General features: G+C 50.1%; 1 protein-coding gene across 5 annotated transcripts; it reads left to right on the top strand.

Moving 5' to 3' along the window:
• On the top strand, positions 1-21,946 carry CCNQ (cyclin Q). 5 transcript variants are annotated; one of them, XM_057495423.1, is made up of 8 exons: positions 1-176; positions 3,125-3,835; positions 4,003-4,224; positions 13,303-13,465; positions 14,017-14,200; positions 15,682-15,814; positions 17,818-18,045; positions 21,405-21,946. In XM_057495423.1, the coding sequence occupies exons 5-8, from the start codon at positions 14,031-14,033 to the stop codon at positions 21,492-21,494; spliced, it is 621 nt and encodes a 206-aa protein (XP_057351406.1). In that variant the 5' UTR covers positions 1-176; positions 3,125-3,835; positions 4,003-4,224; positions 13,303-13,465; positions 14,017-14,030; the 3' UTR covers positions 21,495-21,946. The 5 variants fall into 5 exon arrangements, with proteins under 5 accessions (XP_057351406.1, XP_057351405.1, XP_036743111.1 ...); XM_057495422.1 differs by lacking the exon at positions 1-176 and having other exon boundaries at positions 2,146-3,443; positions 3,696-3,835; XM_036887218.2 differs by lacking the exons at positions 1-176; positions 3,125-3,835; positions 4,003-4,224 and adding an exon at positions 4,666-4,804.
• The last annotated feature ends 4,030 nt before the right edge of the window (positions 21,947-25,976 follow it).

The raw sequence follows: 25,976 nt of genomic DNA, 5'->3' as shown, positions 1-25,976 counted from the left end.
AGAAGCTGGCAGTCTGCAGCCCAGAAGAGGGTCCTCACCAGAACCCAACCATGCTGGCCCCCTGATCTAGGACTTCCGGCCTCCAGAACTGTGAGAAATAGAAGTCTGTTGCTTTTAAGCCACCCAGTCTGTGGTGTTTTGTTACAGTGGTCCAAATGGGCTAAGACGAAGACAAGGTAGGAAGGGGACAGGGACAACAGGGCCCTAACGCAATGGGCAGGGCAGGCAGGAGGCTGTGGGGTCCAGGGACACAAGTGGCTCTCAGAGGTGTGGGGCTGAGAAGGGTGGGTAGGCAGAGGGCAGTGGGGGTGGGACATGGACCTGGAGGTGGCTACTGGACTTGCTGATGGTGAGAGGGAGGAAGCCCAGATGTGCTGGTAGAGATGGGGAGCAGAGCACGTAGAGAAAAGAGGGCTGGAGGGGTGGGGAAGAGAGGTGACTGTGGACTGAGGCTCTCCAATACTGAGAAGGTTCTAAGGACAAGTGGCAGGACTGGACTTGGACAAGGCTGCTTTTCAACTGGCCATTCCCTCGGTGCAGTCCGCTGGGGAGGATGTAGGCAGGCCAAGAGCCTTGCAAATCACCCCATGCCTTTGAAGACCACCAGGCTTTCTGTCATCCCTACCTGGACACAGACTTCCCTCTGCACCCCAAATGCCTCTCCCCTTTGCCTCATGAGCACCCCCTCCCTCATTGGATGATAGCACCATTGTGAGGAGGAGGCGAGGAAGTGTTGGGAAGTACAGAAGCCTCTCCTGCTACTATTGCCCGTCCCACCTTTACGGGACCATCTGCTCAGTGCAGAGCCTGGGAATGATCCCTCTGCTGAGGGCAGGGGATGGGGTAGGGCTGAGTGGGGGCTGTGGGGAGTGTGCAAGGGGAGATGCCACATTTGGGAGGGGTGACCAGTGACAGTGGGGAAGAGAACCCACACTGGGTGTGGCTTGCCAGGGGGAGAGGAGGCACTGCCTGCCTACAGGTTTGCTGGCTCAAACTGGTGGCTAGTGAATTATTCATCTATCAACCACTGTGCCGAGGCTGCCTGTCAGGAGGGTGCCTGGTGACCCAGGGCTTTAAAAATTAATGTGTTTGTTGAGTCATTTCCCCAACTCACATTCACAGGCACCTATTACTTGTTCAGCCCAGACTCCATACCACAAAGGGCCCAGTGGGGGAGAGAAGTTCAAGCTGTGCTGTTTAACTGGCAAACACAGCAGGTGGGGCCAGTGGGCCAGGGGCCAGAGGGAAGAGTGATTCAGTTTGGGTGTGTGCACATGTGCAACCTTGCATGTGTGTATGTGTGCTTGTGTTCACATGTGAGTGTGTGGGTGGCATATGTAGTGTGCATGGATGTAGGGAGCTGAGAGGCCGCGGCCCAATCCCCCACAACCCACAGACACCTTGGGTGGGTGGCCCAGGGGCTCTGGGTTTCAGCCTTGGGCCTGGGCATGGGTGGCACTGCTCCCAGTCTGGGGACAAACAGCAGGGACAGAGTGCTCAGGGCATGAAAGGGGTCAGCAGCACAGGCAGCTGGAGGCCCTGAGCACCTCTGAGGTGGGGCAGGGACACGGGACAAGCATCATGATGAACTTTTCCTGCCTAAGTTGAAAAATGGCAAGATAGAAACAGTATAGTAAGAACAGGAGGGACTCCATTTAAGACTAAGATTCCATTTTTAAGAAAGCAGGGAGTTAGGAGGTAGGATTCCTAACATACTTTTGGTAATCGGCCAACAATCGACCCTATCTTAAGGCAGGGCAAATCATCCTAAATGATATGTCTCCACTGCTTGAGGGTAACCATATCTCGGAGAAGAACAGGATCAAGAAATTCCTTGCATTGTTCATCTGACAGAATTATCTAGAGGACTGACTGTGGATGGTATCTCTGGTTTGAGGCATTAAAGGACCACATGTCAAGCCAATGTCTCCCACCCCCCACCCTGCCACCCTTTACCCAATTCCTGAAAGCCTTAAAAGAATCCGAAGCCCTTAGTGCACCTCCTTTCTGAGGTTGCCCGTACTCCTCTTTCTTCAAGTGTGCACTTTCTGCCTTAAATCAAGACTTCTCACTGCTCCACTTACTGTGTTTTGTCTCTGTGCTCTACCAGGGGCAAGCGTCTTTGTTATTCAGCAGTTCATTCAGTTTTCTAGACTTAAGCCCAAGTCTTCACTCTGGCCTACTTCAGGCAAGTAGGGAGGGGCCACTGAGAGCTCTGATGTAGGCTTGCAAGTTCCCCTCGCCTGGGTGACCTAGACAGGACTGCAGAAGTACAGTCCTACTCTTTAGCTTCCTGCTTAGAAAATCTCCTGTCTTTGCCTTTGGGAAGTTCTCAGAACATAATCTCCCGCCATCCGGTGCTCCACAACGCCCCCAGATCCTGGGGTGGGTAGGGGCTTAGTTCTCAAACCGTGCAGATTCAAGCGGACACCGGACACCAGGGGACTCTGGCTTCAGGAGTTGGCAGGGGATCTGCCCCATGCCAAGCAGGAGTTCACTGGGCTTTCCTTCCCTCCCCTGCTCCCCCTCGCTCTCTGCTGCCCGCAGGCAGCTGCCATTCCCCGCTACTCTTGCTTCAATGAACTCCTTCCTTACCTACACTCATCTGACCTGGTCGAGAATTCTTTCTCTTCAGCGTCAAGAACCCTCCCCCACCCAGGCTGAGGTTTCATCTAGTGCGCAGGAAGGGACCTCCCCAGACGCAGCTGCCTGGCAACACCTCCACACTCGTGCATGTGCACATACATGCACACGTACTCAGCCCAGAAGGCCTGTGCCTTGCCTTGGACAGAGGGAGCTGGGGAGCAGGATGTGGGGCAGGAATTCCCTCACTGACCAGAGCATGTGTGAAGACCCTTGGCTGGGGGAGCGTGACCTTCAGGGAACCGCCCGTGGCCCTTGTCATGAGCAACAAAGTGGTGAGACCTGAGGCTGGCCGGTGACAGTGACTTCAGAAGGACTGGCATGTCAGGTGAAGGCCTCGTGCTTTTTCCTGAGATGGAGGGTTCCCCGGAGGGTGTTAGGCAGGGCAGGGTCCATGGCATTTTGGGAAGCTCACTCTGGGGACTGGTGTTGTAGGCTGAGTGGTAGCCCACCCCAAAGTGTGTCCACATTCTGATCCCAGGAACCTGTGAACATGACCTTATCTGGCAAAAGGCTCTTTGCAGATGTGATGAAGTGAAGTACGTCGAGTTGAGATCATCCCGGATCTTCCTAGTGGGCCCTAAACGCTGTGACAAGCATCCTTATAAGAGACAGAAGAGGAGAGACACACAGAGGAGATGTCCATGTGATGACAGAGGCAGAGACGGGAGTGACGTGGCCACAAGCCAAGGACTCTGGGGCCCCCAGACGCTGGGGGCGAGGAAGAACCCTCCCCTGGAGCCACCCGAGGGAGCTTGGCTCCGCGGACACCTTGGCTTCAGACTTTTGGCCTCCAGATGGTGAGAGGATGCATTTCTGTTGTCTTAAGTCCCCCAGTGTGTGGTGCTTTATTACAGCAGCCCCAGGGCAGTAACCCAGCTCATGTGCAGAGAAGACTGGAGGCACTGGGCAGGCAGGGTGGATGAGGATATCAAGGCTGTCCAAGGCAGGTGGGTGGGCAGTGGGGTGGAGACTGCAGGATCACCACCAGGCTCCAGTCATCTGACAAGAAAGGCTTGGGAGTGGTGGCTGTTTCTTCTCAATGTTCCCAGATCTCTCAGATCCTAACAACTCTCGGACTGGATCAGAAGGCCCAGCGTGACTGTCACTAACTTGGGAGTCCCTTTGGTGCTCTACAACATCTCTAATACCTGATGCACAATTTCCTGCTTGTGGAAGACACAAAGGAAAGGTGGGATGCCAATGTGAGTTGAATATTCAACAATGTTCATTCAGCATTTATTAAGTTCCCACTGTGTGCCAGGCTGGAAAGGTATCCAGAAAGCAGATCCCCAAGGGATACAGGGCCCCTGGAAAACCCAGAAACAAACACCCAAAATGCCCTCATTCTGTGCACAGCATTTCCTTTGAGGCACTCCGGCACACCTGGATTCGGGTTTTACGAACACTGACATTGAATCACACACCTTCTGTTGGGAGCTGGCGATGCCTCTGAGTGACCTCCGGCAAGAGTCCTGCACCCGGCTTTGGCGGTCACCTCTAGCTCTCCAGGTCCCACACCATGCAGGACCACCAGCCCGGAGCGACACCTTAGTCCGACCACAGTGGCTCGCTGCTCAGGTACCTGGGGGTGCCGTCGTGTCCCAGCCCCGGGCTGTGACCTAGCTGCGCCCTGGCAGCGAAGCCCCCTGGGTTCCGGGGGCCAGGGGTCGGCCTGAGGCTCCCTAGGTTGGCCGTGTGGCCTCCGCGGCCAGGGAGGGCGGCCCAGGTAGCGGGGCGCCCGTCTCCCGCAGGCGGCCGTCGCTATCAAGGGGCGGGCGGCAGAGTCCGCGGGCGCCGGCAGCGACATCCGGGAGGCGGAGGACACGCCGCTGCCCCCACTGCCAGCCGGTGCGCCTGCGCCTGCGCCTGCGTGCAGCCACTTGCTGGCCCCGGGGAGGGCCCGGGACCGGGGCGGGAGGGCTGGCTGGCCCGCCGGGGCGGGGCGGGGCGGCCGCGCCCGCCGCGTGGACCCCGGAGCTGGCCGCCGCGCGCGTACACTTCCTATCGGCGGGAGGAGCTGCGGCCGCGGGGCCGGGCCTCATGGAGGCCTTTGGCCCGAAGGACTACGGAGGAGAGGACGCGGCGCTGCGCGCCGAGGGGAGGCTGGCCCTCGAGGCAGGGGTGCATTTCCGAGTGACGAGGTTCATCATGGAGGCAGGTAACCGCCACTGGGAGGAGGGCGGGCCCCGCGCGGCCGGGACGTGGAGGCCAGGGCTGCGGAGCTGCACCTTCGCCGAGCCGACCTGCGTTGTGGGGGCCGGCTGGGAAGAGGGAAGAGGCCGAGCCTGACTTGCACTAGCACAGACCGGGAGGCCCGGCTCAGCGGTGCGGGCCTCTGCCTTTCCCACCACGCCCTGTGTGATAGGCTCTCCGCCGTAAGGCAGACGCGGTCATTGCCATTTCGCACGGACGTGCCGGCCCAAAGAGAGGACGTGCAGAGGGCCTGGCCCCAGCTAGAAGGTGGCCGAGTCGGGGCGCTTGCAGCTCTGTTGAATGTTCCGTGCCTTCTGCCACACCTGTCTCCCACCACGAGGGGACTCTGCCTGGCCCTTAAGCACGCCTTTGGTGAGGCTCCTGACAAGCCTTGTTGGCGAGGTGCCGTCACCCCGAGGACCCAGGGTGCAGCTTGCGTGCTGAGCCCCTCCAGGGCGTCCACAGTGGCTTTGGGTGCTGCTACTCCCCAGGCGAGGCACGGAAGCCAGTCAGACTCCTGTAGAAAAATGTTTCTCTCTCTGGCAATAGTATATTGCTCAGCTGGCAGACAGTTACTTCCGATCTTTGTTTCTTTGTGTGCACTCTGAGGGATGGGGTTGAATAGTGAGTCTGCTTTCCGGTCAAGGTGGGCGGAGTCTGGGGAAATGGTGCCTTACTGTTAATGCCTGTGATTTGTACATTTCATTTCCAGGAAGGCCACCTGCAGCAATATCACCTTATCTGACATTTCTGGGAATGAGGGGTCCCATATAGGAACTGTCTATGTAAATGAACTTTAAACCTTGAAATGCTAAAAGCTCTTTCGGTATTGCTTTTGAAGGACTTCTTTATAAAACATATTGCATATGCCCTTGCCTTCTGTTAAAGGCTAAATATTGGTTCTCCAAAGATGTCCCCGTCCTAATCCCCAGAACCTGTGATGATTACCTCACGTGGCAAGAGATTTTGCAGGTGGGATTAAGCATCTCTATGTGGGGGAACAATCCTAGGCTGTTTGGTGGGCCTGATACAGTCACACCCATCCTTAAAGAGAGGCAGGAGGAGGGACAGGCCAAGGAGAAAGCCATGGGATGACGGAAGCAGAGTTAGGAGATGTTGCTGCGCCACTGGCCTGGAAGCTGGAGGAAGGGGCCACAGGCCAAAGACTGCAGGTGCCTCTAGAAGCTGGGAAGGGCAAGGAAACAGATTCTCCTTTGGAGCCTCCAGAAGCAACCAGCCCTGCTGACACCTTGAGCTTAGCCCCCTAAGACTCATTTTGGATTTCTGACCACCAGGATTATAAGAGGAAAATGTGTGTCCTTTTAAGCCACTGAGTTTGTAGTAATTTGTTACAGCAGCCCTAGGAAGTAATCCACCTGCTTAGGCAGAGCGTGTTGAACATAATTTTAATGACTGGTCAAAGCCACCTTCTTTCAGTTGACTGGATGTTATTCAACCTTCTCTTATTCACTGGGGCCACTGTGCATTTGTTTCGGTTCTGTGACCCAGTGCAGTGATTTCCTTAGGAGCTGTTTGGGGGTGGGGTGCAGAATGGGTTTGGGGTTCTGGTCCCTTTTCAGCGCCTGGATGTGGCCACAGGTGTGGCTTTTCTCCTGCTCTGCCTCCAGGCCCTTTGGCAGTCACCCTGCTTGCTCTCCTCGCCTTTTCCAACCTGCGGACTAGGAAACCAGTGCTGATTATCATCTTTAACTGTAACATCAGGATGTGTGGTGCCTGATGCTCAGAGGCCTTTTTTCCCTCCTGTCATCTTGGCGGGATTCTGGTTAGGTGAGCTGTGGAGGCAACCTCCGGTTAAATGCTCACTACAGTGGAAATGGACACACAACAGCTTGTGATCTTTTCCAAGATGTTGTGTAGAAGCTGATATGCCAGGTGCTAACTGAGCAGCAGTCCGAGTGCTTGCTTCTGTCAGTCTCCTCCCCGTCTCCAACCCGCAGATAAAGGAGGTGACGTGATGAGATATTGAAGACCTGAGTAGGCCAGCCAGGGGACTCAAGGCACACCAGCTCAAGAGCGGTGCTGGAAAGGCACCTCTCATGTTTGTTGATCAGGCATCACATTCTTGAGTGGGTTAACAAGTTTCTAGACACAATGATTAACATGCTTTACTACAGGAATGTAATTGCCTCCAGGTCGCTGGGGCAAGTCATCCCTGGCACCAGGCAATGAGGGGGTAGAGATAACAAGAAACAGACCTCGGTTTAGATTTAGTGAGCTGCGGCATGCGCCACAGGTAACAAGGAAGGCAATCAATTCCCATAGAAGCAGAATGATCTATGGATGGCAACCTACATTTCCCCCATTTTTAAATTAAAAAGGAAGAGAAGTCCATTATTCTACTGCAGCTTGGTAAAGGAAGGGGCGATAAGAAATGCCTCGTCAGGGGGAGCAAGGTACTAAGCCACGCCTCAGTTGGCCCCCTCATCCCTCAACCTGTTGGCCCCCACAACTGTGCCTGTTTTAGGTTGTTCCTCCCATGACAAATCTTACCCGTCTCTGGCTAACCAGCCACCTCATGGGGCTGTACAGGGAGTAAATGTAATAGAGCAAAGAGGCATACAAAAGATCTAGGCAAACACCTGTCATCCCCTTAATTGCTGCGAAATTAAAAAATATACAGTGATCTGTCACACGGACTCTCAAGAAAATGACATGCAATTATTATTTTTTGCCATGACTTCTTGAAATATAGCATATGCATGAATTGGCTTTATTAAGCCAGCAATCAGATGGCACACCCATGCTACCAAAACGGGAAGGCAAATGCATAAAAGAAGTAGGCCTACAAGTATTGGCCAGTGAAACCAAGAGAACCAATCAGGTAATCCAGGTAATTGTGAAAACTTATCAATAATATGGTGAATATCATCAACTGGTTTTGAATTGTCTGTGAAAAATCAGGTATATTAAAGCAACACATTCCAGGAAATTGTTCACAGGCCAAATGTTCTTTCAGCAACAAATAGTCTATGGTTGCACGATTCTGGAGCACTGCTACTCGAACTTCTCCAAGTTCCTGATTAAGTTCTGACAGTGTGGAAGCAGTCAGATCTGCAGTCTTGCTGTAGGCACAGGCCAGCTTAGGTATTTCCTTCTGCATTCCTGCAACGAGTCCTGGTACAGGGAATACAAACGCAGCTGCGACAGCAACGGCAACGGGGTCCAACAATTTCAAGTTGTCAGCAAATTCAAGTTGTCGTCACAATCTGGAGGCAGGGCTCGGGTCACTTTTCGGTGTTTAAATCCAGGATGATCTATAAGTGCTGGGAGAATACATCCTATACCACAAATGCCTTGATAATGTGAGGAAAGGGCTTGATAGGTTTTGTTGTCACACAAAAACACCCAGACATTTGGGAGTCTATATCCATGTGGTCATTTTACATGAATAGTAGAATTACAGTAAGAAGGGATATTAGTACAATTGATACATATACAACTAGAAACTATAGTGGTGCTAACTGGTAAATTCAATTGAATTTCTCAAGTAAGAATTTTGGGGGCTAAAGTAATATTCATTCCAGAAATATTAGTAAACACTGAAAAAGGGAGTCCTATGCCTATCAAATTCTTCTTTAAGATTTCACTAATAGAGGAATCACCCGGTATACAAAAAGATGTCTTGTTAAGCCCTTGATTAGCCAATTGCAACCACATATTGGGTGAAGAATACTCATTCTCTGGGGTTAGTGAAATATTCAAATAACCATAACTACTTTTATATATTTGATCAGGGCTTCTCTTCTGGAATTTTTCACAAGAATAATTGCCAATATCATTCCAGGTTAAAACTGTTTTATAAATATCATAGCGGGTATTGTCTCTTTTAGACTGATCAGTAGCATTATCCCAACCAAGTTTTCCTCCATCTTTCTGTCTATATATTTCATTACCATCCTTTTTCCAAATCACCGGGCCTACAGGAGTTGAACAAGTGGAGATACAATGAAGTACTACTCCCCGGCCGAAGTACGGAGGACTGCTAATACTAGCAGTAATAGTACAGGCCACGGTTATGTGTATGTGTATAGAGATTAGAATCAAAAACTTCATTATTATGTAGGGATTCTCACTCCAGTGATGGAACCAGTTGAGGGGCATTGCCTGGGACAGCCGTCTCAGATGGCGATGTTGCTGGGAGTTCCTCTTTATAGCGTATCTTGATCTGCTTTCTAGGCAGCCAGATCAAGTGTTGGTCCTCTGTAATGACACAAACAAACCCTTTACCCCACACCTTAATATGACCTTTATGCCATTGTGAAGAACCTATTGGAGATCACCATACAGGAACTGCTGTTGTTTTAGAAAAATAGTCAGAAAAATGCACTTCCATAGCTGATTGTCCATCACCCTTTAAAAGATCAAAATTAAGGATATGTAAAGCATGTATTAATCATTGATTTGCAGTTAATTTTATCATATCGGGCAGTAATCCCCCTTTCTGTTTTAATGAATAATGCTTAAGAGTAGGATGGCGATGTTCAATTAGAGCTTGGCCTATAGAATTGTATGAAATGCCTGTTTTATGAGTGATATTTTATAGCTGAGAAAAAAATTTTTTAACATAGAGGACAGGTAAACTGGAGCATTGTCAGTTAGCTTAAGAGAAAAAGCTTAAAACATTTTGTCAGCAACATTTGAAACAAAAAGCTATAAAATCATTTTTCTGTAGTTTACTTAATTTTATATAACTAATACCTGTTCTGCTGAAATCTAGTTCTTTACTAGTTTAGAAGTAATTAAACAGTGCTTATAAATGACAAAAGATTTACAAATGACAGTGGTTAAAGATCTGATGAGAACTTACTGTAAGACAGTTGATATACAGAAATTTGGATATTTCTGTAACATAAAACATTCAGTAATAAAGTTTAGCATTATTCCTTTTGACAGTGCTTTCTAGGTAAATATATATCAGGTAAATAAGCCAAATTAGTCAAATATTTTCCTTGATGAAGAGAAGAAATTCCTCTGATATGTTCCAGGGGCCCTCTGGAAAATATCAGAGTTAACTAGAGGTAAGAGCACCTTTGTGAATTTGATTTCGGAAAGTTGCCAGAAGAAAGTTTCTTTGGCATTTGCTTAACTAAGATTATAGGTTGCCATGAAGTAATACTTATCCATTTAACTAGAATTACAACAAAATACTTCAAAGGCAGATACAGAAGTTTACACAGTTGTTAGCAAAGTTTAACTTTTAGTCCTTTGATATTAGAATCTCATTTTCTTAAATACTCAGACAATTCATTGAGACTTTAAGCATGAGAAACTATTTTGATAAAACAATTAGAAAGCCTTTTGCAATCTTTCAACATTAAGAGCAGACTAACAGTTTAAGAAAACTTTGTCTTTTTAACTGAAAACAAAATTCTAATTTTGCTGTGTACTTGATATCAAGACTCACTTGCTTTGATTTTACATAGCGTGACTATATCAATTTTTCCACAAGCTTTCTACAACTTTCCTTTTACATTCAGTGTTCTCCCCCTTTAAATAAATAGCTGTACTTTAGAACAATTACCTTCTTTTACTCTCAACAAAACGAATTTCTATTCTTTATACTTTCTCTTATTAAAACACACATCTTTAGCATACAGAAATATTTTCCTTATTCAGTGAACACTGGAAAATAGGCTACTGTAAACTGTTACACCAGCATTCTTCAGATTGATACATCTATGAATATATATTATCATATTTGGAAATGTGCCTTGCAGCACAGTTTCTCATTAGGCACAAAATATGTCTATATAACTTAGCAAACTTTAAGAATTTTGGTTACCACAAAAATTCTCAGGCTGTTTGCAGATATATACACTGTTATACATTAATACAGTATTATTATTAAGATGTTTATTTGCTACACTTGTTTACTTATTTTTAGCAACCATGCTAGATTACTTACAAAAGTTTTACCAAACATTAGACAAAGTCAAGCTTTTCTTTAAGTATCTTCTTGAAATGTTTAACAGGTAACATCAACTTAAATGACTTTAAGTAAACTTTGGCAGCTGATAACTATAAGGACATGTCCATTTCAGTTAAACCTAAATTAGCATTAATGCTCAATATTTTTTATTAGATTTTCTGGAAGTTTTAGAGTGCCCAGTTTTCACAAGTGCTTGTTTTTAAATCAATTTTTATTAATACCATCCGGAGGTAGGAAAATATTTTTCATTTACACACTTAGACACACAAACATACAAATTGAGACGTAATGACTACAGTTAGCAACACTTTTCATATGAAAACATATACACAGACAGACAAACTGATATAAAGATTTGAGTTACTGATATTTAATTGCTTTCTTTCTTTTTAGCTTACTTGATTAAAAGTACTTCAGTTTTCAAGAATACACTCTAAGGGTGAGCAGTTTACGTAACTGGGTTAAGGTTTAGATGGCCCCAGACTACCAGGGCCGATGAAGGCTCTGAACTGATAGGGACTGTGTGTGTCCAGGGGGCTGGAAATGAAATGCAAGTACAATTCTAGCTCCAGTCATTTAAAACCAGGCTGTACTGCAGAAGAGAAATTTCTTCTATCTCAGGGAGTCTAGTTTAAGACTTCTCAATTTTCAAAGATAATGATGAACTTAATAAGTAGAATAGATTTTCATTAAAAGAATTTAGAAAACTAGTTCCATATTGTAGCAGTTCACGGGACTTTTGACTATTTTCTTTCCTTGTGGCAAAATATATTTAGCTGCATAACTTTATATTGCATACCTCTTTTAGGGGCCAAGCCTCTCTAATCAGAGAGTTTGCACTGGGGCCAGGTTTGTGTGCAGAAGATAAGACACTTCTTTTTTAGAATTTAGGGATCGAATTGCTCTCAGTTCCTTTTCTTAGTTTTTTCTGCCCGAGCTCTAGTCTTTCCTTGAGAGGCCCCTGGCTGCCTGATAAGTGCAGGGACTGGGTGACTTTTTGTTGCTAGAGCCTTGATCTGAGTCACAGGCTTGTTTTGCTTCCCTGGGGCTGCAGACAAGGAAATGCTTAGCCCCAGGACGACTGCCTCTAAGGAAAGGAGTCAATAGAATAGAGCTATTTACATGTTGGTCTGAGGGTTCAGCTTGATTACTTTACAGGCTCTATTTACATCACACAGGAGAAAGTGGCGCAGGCCTAAGAGGACTGCTTTGAAGGGGGAGCAAGGTAAATTCATAAGAGTAAAAGGTTTGTGTAAGTCAATTTTTGATAACTGAGCCTTTTGAGTGTGTTGTTTTACCTACTTGAGTCCTTCAGCTTTTAAGGTTAAGTCTCTAGGACTATTAAGATCTGAGGGTCTTTATAATGTATTGAAGAGATGTTGCAGTTTATAAGTAGGAATATTTAATAATGGTTGGATCTAACTGATATCTCTTAATAATCTTTGAAAATCATTTAAAGTTTTAAGATGATCTCTCCTTATTTGAATTTTCTGAGGGATTATTGAATTTTCTTGAATTCTATTCCCCAGGTAATTCATTGGGTATTGAATTTGTATTTTATCAGGAGCTAATTTTAAGCCCCATGATTTTAATTCAACTTCGGTCTCATTGAGAATAGTAGTAAGAGATAGATGTTTATGTAGAGTTATGAGAATATCATCCATATTATGAATGATATAAGCTGAGGGCCATTTCTCATGTATAGGCTGAAGGGCTCTGTGCACACAATTTGGCAAATTGTGGGGTTCTTTAGCATTCCTTGAGGAAGCACTTTCTATTGAAATCTTTCTGAAGGGGCCTGTAAGTTTAAAGAAGGGACAGTAAAAGCAAATTTTCCCCTATGTGTTATGGCCAAAGGAATTGTAAAAAAGCAATCTTTAAGGTCAGTGATAGCCATATTCCGGTCTTTTGGAATCATAGCCGGAGAAGGGAGGCCTTGTTGTAAACGTCCCATAGGTTTAAGAACCGCATTAATTTGCCTTAAGTCATATAAGAGTCTCTAATTTCCTGACTTCTTTTTTATAACAAATACAGGGGAATTCCACGGGCTCGTGGACAATTCTAATCTATCTAGCTGAAGCTGTTCTTTAACTTGTGTAAGAATGCCACTTTTTCTTTATTAAGGGGCTATTGATCCGCCCAAACAGGCACAGGGATAATGTTTCCCTGTGTGTGAGCCTCTTTGAAATCTCTTCATGCATTACTCCCATCAGCTTGTCTGAGGGTTCCCTGTGGAGGCAACTGATAACAATACTTTTTCATATATTTCTTTTTAGAAGTTTTCACTCCTGGTGTTTTCAGGAGGGCATGGAGTAATTTTAAGTAATCCTCCGGTTTATCTGCTTTAGTTTCATGTTGGCCCATTATAGTGTCCCTGACGTCTCGATCCTGTCCCTACGTACGCTTTCCCAGGAGTCTGACTGGATCGATAATCTTCGGAGCTTCCCCGCTCTGAGTTTTCAAGGGTCGCCTGGAGCGGAGGTTCCCCGCTCTGAGTTTTGACCATCTTTCAGGTCCCTGTTCGGGCGCCAGTTGTCGGCCTCCTCCCCGTCTCCGACCCGCAGATAAAGGAGGCGACGCGATGAGATATCGAAGACCTGAGTAGGCCAGCCAGGGGACTCAAGGCATTCCAGCTCGAGTGGTGCTGGAAAGGCACCTCTCATGTTTATTGATCAGGTATCACATTCTTGAGTGGGTTAACAAGTTTCTAGACACAGTGATTAACATGCTTTACTTCAGGAATGTCATTGCCCCCAGGTCGCTGGGGCAAGTCGTCCCTGGCGCCAGGCAATGAGGGGGTAGAGATAACAAGAAACAGACCTCGGTTTAGATTTAGTGAGCTGCGGCATGCGCCACAGATAACAAGGAAGGCAGTCAATTCCCATAGAAACAGAATGATCTGTGGATGGCGACCTACAGCTTCTCCTAGTGTGGTCTGCAGATCTGCAGCTGAGGCATGACCTGGGGGCCTGGCAGAAGTGTAGCATCTGCGGAGCTACTGAGGGGGCACTGCATTTGAGCATGACCCCCAAGGGCTTGTTACCCCCTTAGAGTTGGAGAAGCTTGGCTCTCAGTCCCTCAGGTAGAGGACCCGGTGAATGACCCAGGTCCTGCTCTTGTCTGAGCAGGGGTGTGTACCCTCAGGGCCTACCCAGTGGCTCCCCCCGTATGTCAGTAGGGGCTGAGCACTGGGTTGAAGCCCTCTCTTGCCTGTTTTCTCTTGGTAGGTGCCAAGCTGGGGATGCATTCCATTCCCATCGCCACTGCCTGTACCATCTACCATAAGTTCTTCTGCGAGATCAGCCTGGATGCCTATGACCCCTACTTGGTTGCCATGTCTTCCCTGTACTTGGCTGGCAAAGTGGAGGAGCAGCACCTGCGTACTCGGGACATCATCAACGTGTCCAACAGGTAATGGCCTCTAGGCCCAGGCACTTGGTAGGACTTCCTGATGTCGAGCTCAGAGGGAAGCCCCTGGGTGCCTTGAACCAGACCCAGAAGTCCTAGCAGCAAAGATGGGCACGAGCCTGATGTCAGAAGCGTGGGGGTGGGATGGGGCTTCTGTGGGAGAGAAGCTTGGACCAGATTCTGGGAGGCCTCAAAGACCAGTTGTAGTGTGGAGGGTGGGTAAGAGGGAGTCTCTGGCATCATGGGGAATGGGCGGCACGGCTGGAGCAGAGGGAGCTTGGAGATGTATGTCAGATTCATCTGGAGTCATGGACTGGAGGGATGGCACCAGTTGGGTTCTGGGGGCCCCTTAGATCAGCCTGCATGGTGGGGAGGATGTGGACCCAGTTGGGCAATTGGTTTATTTAGATGGTGTGAGAAACTGAGTCAGAATTGCTAAGGAAGGTCTCCTGCTCTGGTGTGGGCACAGTGGGCTGTGGGGGAGCCATGTTCCTGCTGGGGAGGGATGTGGGGGTCTAGCTGGCCCACCAGGCTGGGCTGAGGCCTGGGAGGCTGGGGGCATCCCTGGACAAAGTGATTTATGGAAAGTTACTGACTAGCAGTGTGCCGTGATCTTTCCAGGAAGTCCTATCAGTAGGGAAGAAAATTCTTTTGTGCTGCTTCTCTTTTGATATACACATGATGGAGCAAGCCCGCCTGCCCCTGCTAAGCATGACAGGCTCACAGTGTGCTGTGAAAGACTAAGAGGAGAGATAGGAGAGGGGACGGGGAGGGCATTTTGAGGTCCCTGGCAGGAAGGACATGCAAGCGAAATTGTCTGGGTCATTAATTAGACGGGGGCACCTGGGTGGGGGTTCTGTGGGGAAATTGGAAAACGAGTCATGGCAGAGAAGTTTGACCACTTGAGTGTGAGTTGTCTTTTTGTACTCTTGGGGATCTTGTGAAGGTGGGAATGTTGGTTGTATGTACGGTATAAATAAGGACAGAAAGATCTGGAATGGAGGAAAGACAATTTGGGAAACAGGAAGCTGAAATGTTCACTCTCCTGAGTATGTTGTCCCCATGATGTATTTAAATACCTTCCTTGATCCTGGAGTAAGAGCCTCGGACAGACACTGCCATCCTGGGTAAGAAAGACTGTCCCTGATGCCAGGCTGACTGTAACAGGCAGCACCACTGACGTCGCATGCTCGAGCTTCCAGTTCCTCTGGGCATTGCAAAGAGGTCACGTTAAACTTGACATCTTGCTATGGGACAGCCCATGGGGGCTAAAACTAGAAGCTGGCTTCTTTCCTCTGTCCATTACTGTTTTTATCCTATACACTGCACATGTAGATGGAGAATGACTTATAAAAGCATAAGTAGAATGACCCCATATTAATCTGTGGCAGAAGGACACTGGAGTATTGGGACATCATGTGACTTAAAGGGCTCCTCAGGGGAACTTCCGTGGCTTTCGTCAGCAGTGCTCTTACTCTGCACAGGTACTTTCACCCGGGCAGCGAACCTTTGGAGCTAGACTCCCGCTTCTGGGCACTCCGGGACAGCATTGTACAGTGTGAGCTCCTCGTGCTGAGAGTCCTGCGTTTCCAAGTCTCCTTCCAACACCCACACAAGGTACATGCTGGGCAATTGGTAACTGTTTCTAGAAGCACAGACCACTTTGTTGGTCCTGAAAGGACACCCATCTAATCCTCAAGGGCAGGCAGAGTATGGGAGGAAGAGCAAGACTGCTGCTGGCTGGAAACGGGGCTCCCTCCCGGCTCCCTCCCAGCTGCATGCAGTGACTGGCTGCTCCTGGGGTTTTCTCAAGCAGTTCCAGTTCCAGCTTCTGCCTTTCCACCTGCTTGGCTCTGGCCACAGGCTGGGATCCACACGACCCTCTGAAGAACTTGCAGGTCCTGGAACCTGTATAGATGTGTGTGCAGTGAGCCACAGGGAAACAGGGCTGGTGTCATGACCCACCAGAGTCTCTGTCCCTAAGAGTTGGCTGCTGTGCCTGGGGGCTCATATCCTGCTCAGCTGTGCCTAGAAACCCACAAGAAGAGCCGAGTGACTTGAGTGGAGCAGCATGCTTCTAAGTGCTAGGAACACGTTATGTCCTGACAGAGGAGCTGTTTAAAACAGCAGCAAAAGGGACATGTGAAACCCTAAGAGCACTTGGCTGTGATACTGTGGAGGCCACAGGCCCCCGTGCAGGCAGCTTGGGAGGGTGGCCTGCAGAGAGACACTGGGGCTGGGGCTGTTTGTGAGCTGAAGCTCTGCACCAGGATCTTGTTTCTTTTTAATTGAAATTTTTGCCCAGACAATTATAGATTTATAAGCAGTGGGAGGAAATAACACAGAGATCCCATTTGTGATGGAGACTGCCTCTTCTTCCCCAATGGAAACACCATGCAGAACTCTAACACAGGGTAGCAGCCAGCATCCTGATACATGGAGGTGCCACCCAGGGCTGTTACTTGCTTGTTACTTGTACTGCACAGCGTGCTATACAGTCGTATCAACTGTACCTTCATGTGTCCACTGCCGACCGCAGTTAGGATACAAAACAACTCCATAACCACAGGGATCCTTACCATTTCACCCCCGTCCCTCTTAACTGCCTCTCTAATTCTGGAAACCTCTGGTGGAGACTTTGAAGCAGTTGTGCTTTTGGTTCGTCTTTCAGTTGGCACGATGCAGGGGACAAGCAGGAGCCACACTGGCTCTGCAGGGGGTGGTCATGGGGCACCCAGTCTGGGGAAAAGCCACACCGGCTGCAGGGCACTGTTGGGTTGGGGAGCCGGGCTCAGGATTGCTGTGAGCGCAGTGGCCTTCCCCTTACAGTGGGTTGGGACGGGTGTAAAGCAGCAGGTGAATACCCTCCTCTGTGGCATGCTGGCATCCTACATGTGTGTGTTCAAGCCTGCCGAGCGGGCTCACTGGTGTGTTCCGCAGATCGGGAGGTTCAGGCAAAGCAGCTGTCTTCCCAGCGTGGGAGCTGACAGACAGCTGAACTGGAAGGTCAGTAAGAGTTACGGTCAGCAGCCTCTTGTCCTCCTGAAAGCAGGTGTCCTGTCACCAGCTAGCCCCTAGCCTCAGTCTGGGCAGCCTGGCACAGTGTTCTGCAGATAAGGACACTGTTTCTGGAGCTAGTGTTTGAGTTAGGAAAGGGCATGAGCAGAATGATTGCCGGTGGCCAGCGCAGGGCATGTGATGGAGAGGGACTGTGGTGGGGGTGGCTCTCGTGAGTGGCCCAGGTGGGACTTAGGAGCTGGCCTGGACAATGAGAGTGGACAGGCATGTGGGGCCGGGGGCAGGGAGCCGGGAGCAGTGAGTGCCAAGGCCTGGCACGTTTGAATATGGTGGGAGGGCTGGCTGACGGTGCTGAAGCCTGACAGGGAGTCAGGGCTTGGAGGCCAGTGGAAGGCACTGGGGCTTTTTTCTCTGTGACACAGGCAGCCGTTGCAGGGTTTGAACAGGGAGGTGACTCAATTCAATTTGTGTTCTATTCACATTGAGACAGCTTTGGGGAGAGTGGCTGGTGGGCCAAGGACCCACAGTGCCTCACAGTGAAGAGGCAGGTTACTTGGGCTGGAGCCCCAAAGGCCACCTGGCTGACTGGCGTGTCTTTGCAGTACCTGCTCCACTACCTGATTTCCCTCAAGAACTGGCTGAATCGTTACAGCTGGCAACGGACCCCCATCTCCGTCACTGCCTGGGCCCTGCTGCGGGACAGCTACCACGGGCAGCTGTGCCTCCGGTTCCAGGCTCAGCACATAGCCGTGGCAGTGCTCCACCTGGCCCTGGAGGCCTATGGGGTTGAGGTGCCCGCCGAGGCCGAGGCCGAGAAGCCGTGGTGGCAGGTGAGGTGAATGCTCAGTGCCCTGGCATGTGTCCCTCTTTCCTATGCTTAAGGGCTTTCAGAAGTCCCTGGACCTGGGTGTTCATGAATCTTTGTAGTAATTATCCATGAAGAAAGCTATGGGCTAGTTGGGAATATTGAACTTGAAGACACTCTGTCACGGTAATCTAAGGCAGGGGCTCTCCCCATTGCTACTGTGCACCTTTGGGGCCAGGTCACTCTCTGATGGGGCTGGCAACTGAAAGCATCTCCAGACACTGCCAAGTGCCCCGGGGGCTTGCCCCCCTAGTGGAGAACTACTGTGCTTAGCCAAGCACTTCTAGTGAATCGAGAGCTTGTCATAGATCAGAGATGAATAAACCTGCTTCATGTCAGAAGTCTAGGGAGTCCTCTAAAAAGATGGATGGATGATTGGTAGGTAGATGATAGATATCGATGGATAGTGGATGGGTGCATGGGTGAATGAGACTGGCGATCGATAGATCCCCGCCTTCCACCAGACCTCCTGAATCCAAAGTACAGTTTGTAGAGAGTGAGTGGATGTCTTCTGGCAGGAGGGCTGTACTCACAGACCTCTGCAGTCCTATCTGATGTTCTGAGTAGTCCCGCTGCTTCTCAAACTGGAACTTTGAGATCATTTCTGTCTTTCCTTTCCCATATGGAAGTTTGTGTCCTCACTCAAACCACCTCATTGTCTGGACGTGTCCTAGAATGAGGTTCTATATAAGCAGAGTTGGAGGTAACTGAAGGTCTCTCCTTTTTGTGCACAACCCCTCACCCACAAACCCACAGTGGCCAGAAATCTTCTGAAGTGTGCCATCTATTTCCTGAACAGAGGGTGCCCCTTAGGTGCCTTACCAGGCCTGCTCCTGCAGCTCTTGGTTTGAAGGGCGCCCCCTCCCTTCCCTGCTGTACCCCCCCACCTGCTTGCCTTCTGGGATGACCCAGCTTGTCCTTTTCATTGCTGTTGTCCTTTATCATCTGTCTAACCCTGCCCTGTGCTCCCACCCCCACTACCAGAGTGTAAGTGTGTGGTGGCTTGTGTGCTTTATCACTTGCCCTGCATCTTTCTTGGCCCCAATGTCCCCCCACGGCAGTATGGGGGTGAAAGGGTGTCTGTGTGGGCACAAGTATTGCTCCATGCTTGGGCCTCTCAAGTACTACCAGATCGTGTGACCTCAGTGTCCCTGCCCTGTTGGAATCAGGTGGTGTCAGAGGGGCTGCTCTCTGAGGATGTCTTGTGGGCACTGTGACCTCAGTTTGTCTTTTCTCGGATCTGCCTTGTCGCCCCTCATCTGCCACTGTCCGTGCAGGCTACCCTCCATGCGTCTTCCTTTCTGCTCTCCTGAACATCACTGGGCATCTCTGTACTGCCCATGCCCCGTGCTCTCCGCTCTCATGAGAGAAGAGCCCTGGGAAGCAGCTCCATGAGCCTATTTTCTGGGCAGCATAGACTACCCAATAATTGTTAAAACTGGGACAAAGTGGCCCCTTGGGGGTGGCGTGCTCACATTCACCCAGCTCCTCACCTTCTCCAGATGACTGTGGGCCACATGCACAGGAGCGTCCAGCGTGTGGGTGCCCTTCGGGCTCGTGAGGCGCGAGGGCCAGCTGACTAGTGATGAGCAGCTCCCCGTGACAGCCCTGCCCACCCTGGGATGCTTGCGTCTGCTCTGTGCAACATGTTCTCCCCTTGCATGCTCTCCGCCGCCACTTCTTGCAGCAACCGCCTCCCTGCTGTCACTTGTCCGCTGCGGGCTGGGGCTTTGCCACGCTGGCCAGGAGACTTGGCAGAGCCTGATGTGCTTCCCCACCAGAAGCCTGCCTGAGCTCAGGCACAGTCACGGGGGGGGGGGGGTGGCCTCTGTGCCAAGCTATGTCGGGCCTCTGGGTAGCTGAGACACTGACTCTAAAGTGGTAGCATGTGGTAGTGTGTCAGAATTTCCATCCTTTGTGAGGCTGAATACTCTTCCATGGCATGGAGAGGCCACACTGTGTTGGCCATTCTTTCAAGGATGGGCTCTTGAGTTGCTTCTGTTTTGTGGCCCTGCACTATTTTTTAACCCTCATTTCTTGCCTTGGGGTCTCAAGGAGTGCACAGGTAGTGTGCTGGCAGACAAGCTCATATTTCTGAAGTATTTGTTTTCCACCCAGAGTCCAGGGCAAGGTGGCTGATCTTCCTGAGCCAGGAATGGGGGGTTTTCAGGTCATATCTCCCACCTGGAGTGGTAGCCTGCAGAGGGTCCTAGCTTTCCTCAGGGCCTGTGGAGTGGGTGGCCTCAGGTCCAGGTTTTGCCTGGGCTCATCCCAAGGCCTTGACCCTAATGGCACCTCGATTCCCCAGGCAGCAATCCCCCGGCCCGGGGGGCCCACAGCATCCAGCCAAGGGCTCCTCTTTGCTGTTTAACTTCCCATGTCGTCAGGGGTCCCTGAGAGTACCCTTAGCTTCTGTGCTCCACAGGAGGACTCTTAGGTCTCAGAAAAGCCGTTTTACTCATGGTTGTGGTTCTTATGGTGAATTCCAGGAGAGGATACAGGGTGAAATCAGCAAAAACAACAGGAAGGTAGGTTCTGGGAGCAGCCATGGTGTCCAGGGCCTTCACTGGGAGTCCATCCTGTAGGCCTGGAGCACCCACGTGGCTGACCTCAGTGAGTTTCCGCCTGCCTGGAGGTCAAGCCGCTGTGTGTGGCCCAAGAGCCCTTCAGCTATCACGCTGTCCACATAGACTGCCTGGCAGGGCCCTCAGCCCCTGGCAAACTGAGACACTCTCATCAGGCAGGGTGTGCTGGGCCTAGAGAGCCCCTCCCAGACCTGGGCAAGGGCCAGACCCTCCTTGGGGTCACGCATGGTCAGCCGTGTGCCACATACCGCTGTTGCTTTGGTCCCCTGGGGAATCACTTCACAGTTTTATAAGCTGTCAGGCATGGTCAGGAGGATATCTGTTCTAGGGTATAGAGTGGGTCCAGGTGTTCCCCAGGGGCTCTCCTGGGGTGCGGTCCAGGTGATCTAGTCCGCCTATTTCTGGCAATGGACTCCCAGCCCCTTTGCCAGGATTACAGGGGGGAAGGAGCTTGTGCTCAGGGCCCAGCTGTCACCCACTGCCTGTGTAAGCTCAGACCAGTCCCCCTCTCTATCTGGGTTCGATGATCACCAGGGTCTCCTCCCTCTGGAATGTTCTCTGCCTTATGATCAGCCTTGGCAGAATTGAACTGGTTTTGCAGAGAGCCACTGTCATTTCCAACTGCAATGGTCAGGGCCGCGAGCTGTGCCCCATGCAGTGTGATTCTGTGCTTAGTGGCGGGCGCCTTGTTTAACGCAGAGGGAGTCTAACTGGAGCCTGTTTTCCTTCTCCTTTCTAGGTGTTTAGTGACGACCTTACCAAGCCAATCATTGATAACATTGTGTCTGATCTCATTCAGATTTATACCATGGACACAGAGATCCCCTAAGGCCCTGGTCCAGGCCTGCCCAAAGAGAAGCCCGGGACGCTCAGCTGCCTGGGGACGGCATCACCACATCGCTGTGATGGCTGGTCCCCAGAGGACTGGCTGGGAGGACTGGTTTTGTGCTGCTGGATACGGCTGGTAAAGGCGATGACATGCTGCCACTTTGATTGTCATGCTTTGACTGTCCCCGGCAGCCGTGGTCCAGACGGTGACGGGAGCTGTGCCTCCAGCGGGCAGGCCAGGAGTGCGCCATGGGGTGGCCCCAGGCGTCCATGTCTGCTTTTGTTCTTTGAGAGGATTCCGACTGAAATCGAGGCGTGACTTCATGGGAAGGAAAATCAAATGGATGGGACTGTACCCCTGGGGATTTTTTTAAAAGCCAGATTTATAGAAAGTATGAATTATGCAACATAGATGGGATTTTATTTTGTGTAATAAAAGATGATACAAATCAACAGAGACACACTGTCTTTGCTCTGGGCTGTTTATGGATGCTGTCCAGACATGATCACTCTGAAAATACTCTCCAGGTGACAATGCCCCTTGTGCTCCTGAGGCGTTCTTGGGGCAGGCCCTCCATCGCTTCCTGAGGGTGTGATGGCCACTGAGGACAGCCCACGGGTCCTCAGTCCTCCCGCCTAGGACCATTTGCAGGACTTGGCGGTAGTCCTGCTCTGTGAGTGAGCATAACTTTTGGAAAAAGGGGTTAGAGGGTATCATTTGGGTTCAAAAAACCCAGCTCTGACCAAAATGTAACTAGAAAGTAATTGATGGGATTTTTAAATGTCAAGACAGCATGTCTCGATCGGGAGTCTAGAGACTCACAGAGCTGTGGCACCCTCCTGGCTCCCACTCGAAAGGCACTTCTTTGGGAAGGACCAGCTCTCCTCCCTGGGCAGCTCCACTGGGCTGGATGCTCGCTGCTGGTGCTGCCCGTCGACATGCAATGGCATGCTGGCCAGTGGCCTGTCTGGGTGTTTTCCTGCATCAGACCCAGGTGTTGGGGCTGGGTGGATTGCCTGGGATCCACCAGGGAGCTTCAAGTGCTGGCCCTCAGGGTCACAGGGAGGGCTCACACACTGGTGACAAGTAAGGCAGTCTTCTGGGTGAGGGAGCTGAGTATATGTCCTCCTTTCCACTGTGTCCTTTCCGTCTGTCCACCCAACTCAGCTAGGATCCCTCTGAGGGCAGGGTTGGTGCCTCGTCACAGGGCTCAGGGGTAGGGATCTGAGCGTGGAAGGTGGAGAGTGAGGGGCCCAGCTGGTGCTTTCTGCCTCCTGTTCAAAAAGCATCTGGCCTCTGTGTGCCTTCCTACCCACAGGCTGGGCCCAGGTGGCGTTGCCCCAGCCCTGGGCCTCGCCGGCCCTGCACTGACCAGGCACTGCCCTCGGCCAGTGCTTATTGATCAGAATGGAGCCACGAGACAGACATTTCCCCTTTGGACTCTGTCTTCTCTCCCCCGACAAGGAGAGAAGGAGCTTCAGTTGCTTTGGGTCCCCTCAGGTTCAGCCTCCAGCAACTTGTGTTAAACTTCCTCCAACCCACTTGTGTCACACTGCCCCAGGGACTTGCTGGCTTTGTGTGCTGGTCTCTGAGCCTGTCCTCTCAGCACCTGTTACTCAGGGGTCATCTGTATGTTTGCCTGGGGCTGCTGGGGCTGGAAGCCCCACCTTCAGCATGTGCTGTCATTGTAACGCCAGATGTGACATTGTCGGGAAAGGTGTGACAGAGCCGGCCCTGCTTTGTGAGGACAGAGGTACAGGGTGGTTTGAGTTTGCTTTGGTTTCATGGTACTGAGGCTTTTGTGAAAAAGAATGGGAATTAAAGATATACACCCTTCTACCTCCTTTATTTTAGGTTCAAAACAGTCAGCAAGAAGATTGAGGTAAGATTTTCTAGAACCTGAAGCTTCTAAGAGTTTTATAGTCCAGGGCATATCTTAAATCTTAATTACTGTGAAGTGATAAATGGTTGAGCCTTGCGTATCCTGTCAATCTGGTAGAAGGGGAAGGGAAAACCAGGTCCTCCCAGGGACTCAGCCCATCTCGTCCTTTTCAGCTATAATGGAGTGAATGGTGTCCCTCAAAAGATGTGTCTACATCCTAATCCCTGGCACCTGGGGGTAGGGCCTATTTGGAAGTAGGGTCTTTGCAGATGTTGTCAAGGTAAGAAGAGACCCTACAGGAGCAGGGTGGGCCCTCTTCCGATTGGCTGGTGTCCTTATAAGAAGAGAAGAGACACAGAGACATCTGGAGGGAGAGCGCCATGTGAAGACAGATGCACAGGGACGAGGCCACGGGATGACAGCAGCAGTGACTGCCGTGATGTGTGTACAAGCCAAGGAAGGCCAAGGGTTTCTGGTGACACTGGAAGCTGGAAGAGACAAGGAAGGACCCTCCCCTAGACCCTTTAGTGGGAGCACAGCCCTGCCAACACTTTGGTCTCAGACTTCTGGCCTCCAGAGCTGGGAGAGAATGAATATCTGTGGTTTGAAGTCTCCACTGTGTGTTGCTTTGTTCCAGCTGCCCAGAAATCTCATACATGGACCTTCCCGACATGTACTCTTGCTCTCAAGGTGCCCTTGGGGGTTGAAGATGGCTGTGAGCTTCATGGAGGGATAGTCGTGTAGCACTTCCATGCCCCAAGCCATTTGGCTAAGACCAATGTTTTTCTTAATGAGAACCTGTGTCATATTTGATAGCAGAAATCTGGAAAAGAGAATCCACAGACACAAATTAACGATTCTTTTGCGGGAGCACAATGTCTCTCAGTGAGGTGCTAGCTATCTTGATATGGCATTTGATCCGATCTCACTTAGCCTTATGATTCAAGATAGACTGGCCCATCAAAGTGCAAGGGCTCTTTCCTATTTGCTGTTCCCTGCTATTTGTCTTTTTGCCTTTTTTAGATGTGTGAACCCTGGTGGTTGGGAGGAAATTTGGAAGCCATTTTTCTCCTTTCATGGCCGCTTTCCTGGAAAATGCATTGCGAGGTCTACAAGGGTAATGTATGAGGTGACGCGATGTGGATGGTCTTGGCACTGTTGCCGTGGCAGTCGTCTGCAAATTTTGGGCCAGAGCTGCATTCGTGGCCCTGCTGGTGGACCAGAGGATGTCCCCACACACAGGTGTTCAAAGAGACCGGGTGAGCAAAGGAATAAATGGGAGAATGACCCAGGGAGCAATTAATGAATGAATTAATGTTTTCTTTTCCCATTTTTCTTTTTTCAAAGAGAAAGTCTGATTGGAGCCCTTGTGCACTGCCGGGCAGAGGATAAAATGGTACAGGCGCTGTGCACACCATGTTCACAGCAGCATGAGTTGCAGCGGCCAGAAGGTGGAAACAACCCGGGTGTCCATCGATGGCTGAGTGGAGAAAGGAAATGGGGGCTGTCCATACAGTGCGATAGTAAAAAGGAGGGAAATTCTTGATGACATTGTGCTATGTGAAACTGCACGCCACCATAAACAGACACTGTATGGTTCCACGTCTACGAGGTGAGGGACATAGAGCAGTCAGACTCATAGAGACAGAAAGGCGGACGGGGGGCTGGGTTGGGGGAGCGGGGTGGGGAGTTGGTGTCTAACGGGAACAGAGTTCAGCATGGGGAGATGAACAAGTTCTGGGGAGGGATGGTGAGGATGCTGCACAGCAACATGAGTGTGCTTAGCACTCACTGTACACTTAAAAATGTTTAAAATGGTCATATTTATGTTGTGTATATTTTAACCACAGTAAGAAAAGAGGGAGACTGCTTGTGTTCCAGGGTTCTGGCATTTGGGTTGGTGTCCCCTGCCCCCACCTCCTGGACGTTCAGGCCAGGCCCTTCCAGGTCGAGACAGCTAGAGGACCGCCAAGCAAACCTGTGCTGGGAAATAGGCACGCCTCTGGCCCTGCAGGGCAGGTGAGCCCTCCCATTTTCCATAGTGCTGGACAGGCAGCCGCAGCCTGGCAGCTCACCCCTGCTTGGTGAAATGGGTGAAGACACCTCTCTTTTGTTCCGGTGGAGATGTCACCAAATAATAAATAACACACGTTACTCAGACTGGGATTGTAGGAGGCTTTTTTTTTTTTAATACACAGAAATTTTGGTCTATTCTTTAAATGAGGAAGTTCAACTATAGACTTATGCATCTGGTCTTCTTCATTAAGATAATTTTTATTCATCTTTATAACAGGCAGATAAAAATGTAAAACATATTTAATAACCAAACACAGCTGACCAAGCCATTCCATATAATATAATGCTTTGTAGAGAGCGGCTTCCTGATGAGACAGGTCCCTTGGCTTGAAGACTGTACAGAAATGAGAGCAACGATCCAAGGTCACAGCACCCCTTTCTTGAGCCCCACACCCGGCAACTGAGGGATGAGACAATTGACATGCACAGTAGGCAACTTTGTACAGCAGCAGTGAGGGTTTTGTACATATACATTGACTCTTTGTTGTAGCAATGTGTCTGCAAAAGAGAATGAAAAGAAGCCC

The sequence above is a fragment of the Manis pentadactyla genome, chromosome X, assembly GCF_030020395.1.
Source record: "Manis pentadactyla isolate mManPen7 chromosome X, mManPen7.hap1, whole genome shotgun sequence".
NCBI lineage: Eukaryota > Metazoa > Chordata > Mammalia > Pholidota > Manidae > Manis > Manis pentadactyla.
Note: the sequence above shows the minus strand (reverse complement) of the source record. Positions and strands in the feature narration are given on the sequence as shown.

Bases quoted from the DNA above. Each gene is read 5' to 3' on its own strand.
- CCNQ (XM_036887216.2), top strand. From the start codon at position 4,687: ATGGAGGCCTTTGGCCCGAAGGACTACGGAGGAGAGGACGCGGCGCTG. The intron at 4,805-14,016 runs GTAACCGCCACT...TTCTCTTGGTAG, and splicing joins GAGGTTCATCATGGAGGCAG to GTGCCAAGCTGGGGATGCAT. The intron at 15,815-17,817 runs GTACATGCTGGG...GTGTCTTTGCAG, and splicing joins CCTTCCAACACCCACACAAG to TACCTGCTCCACTACCTGAT.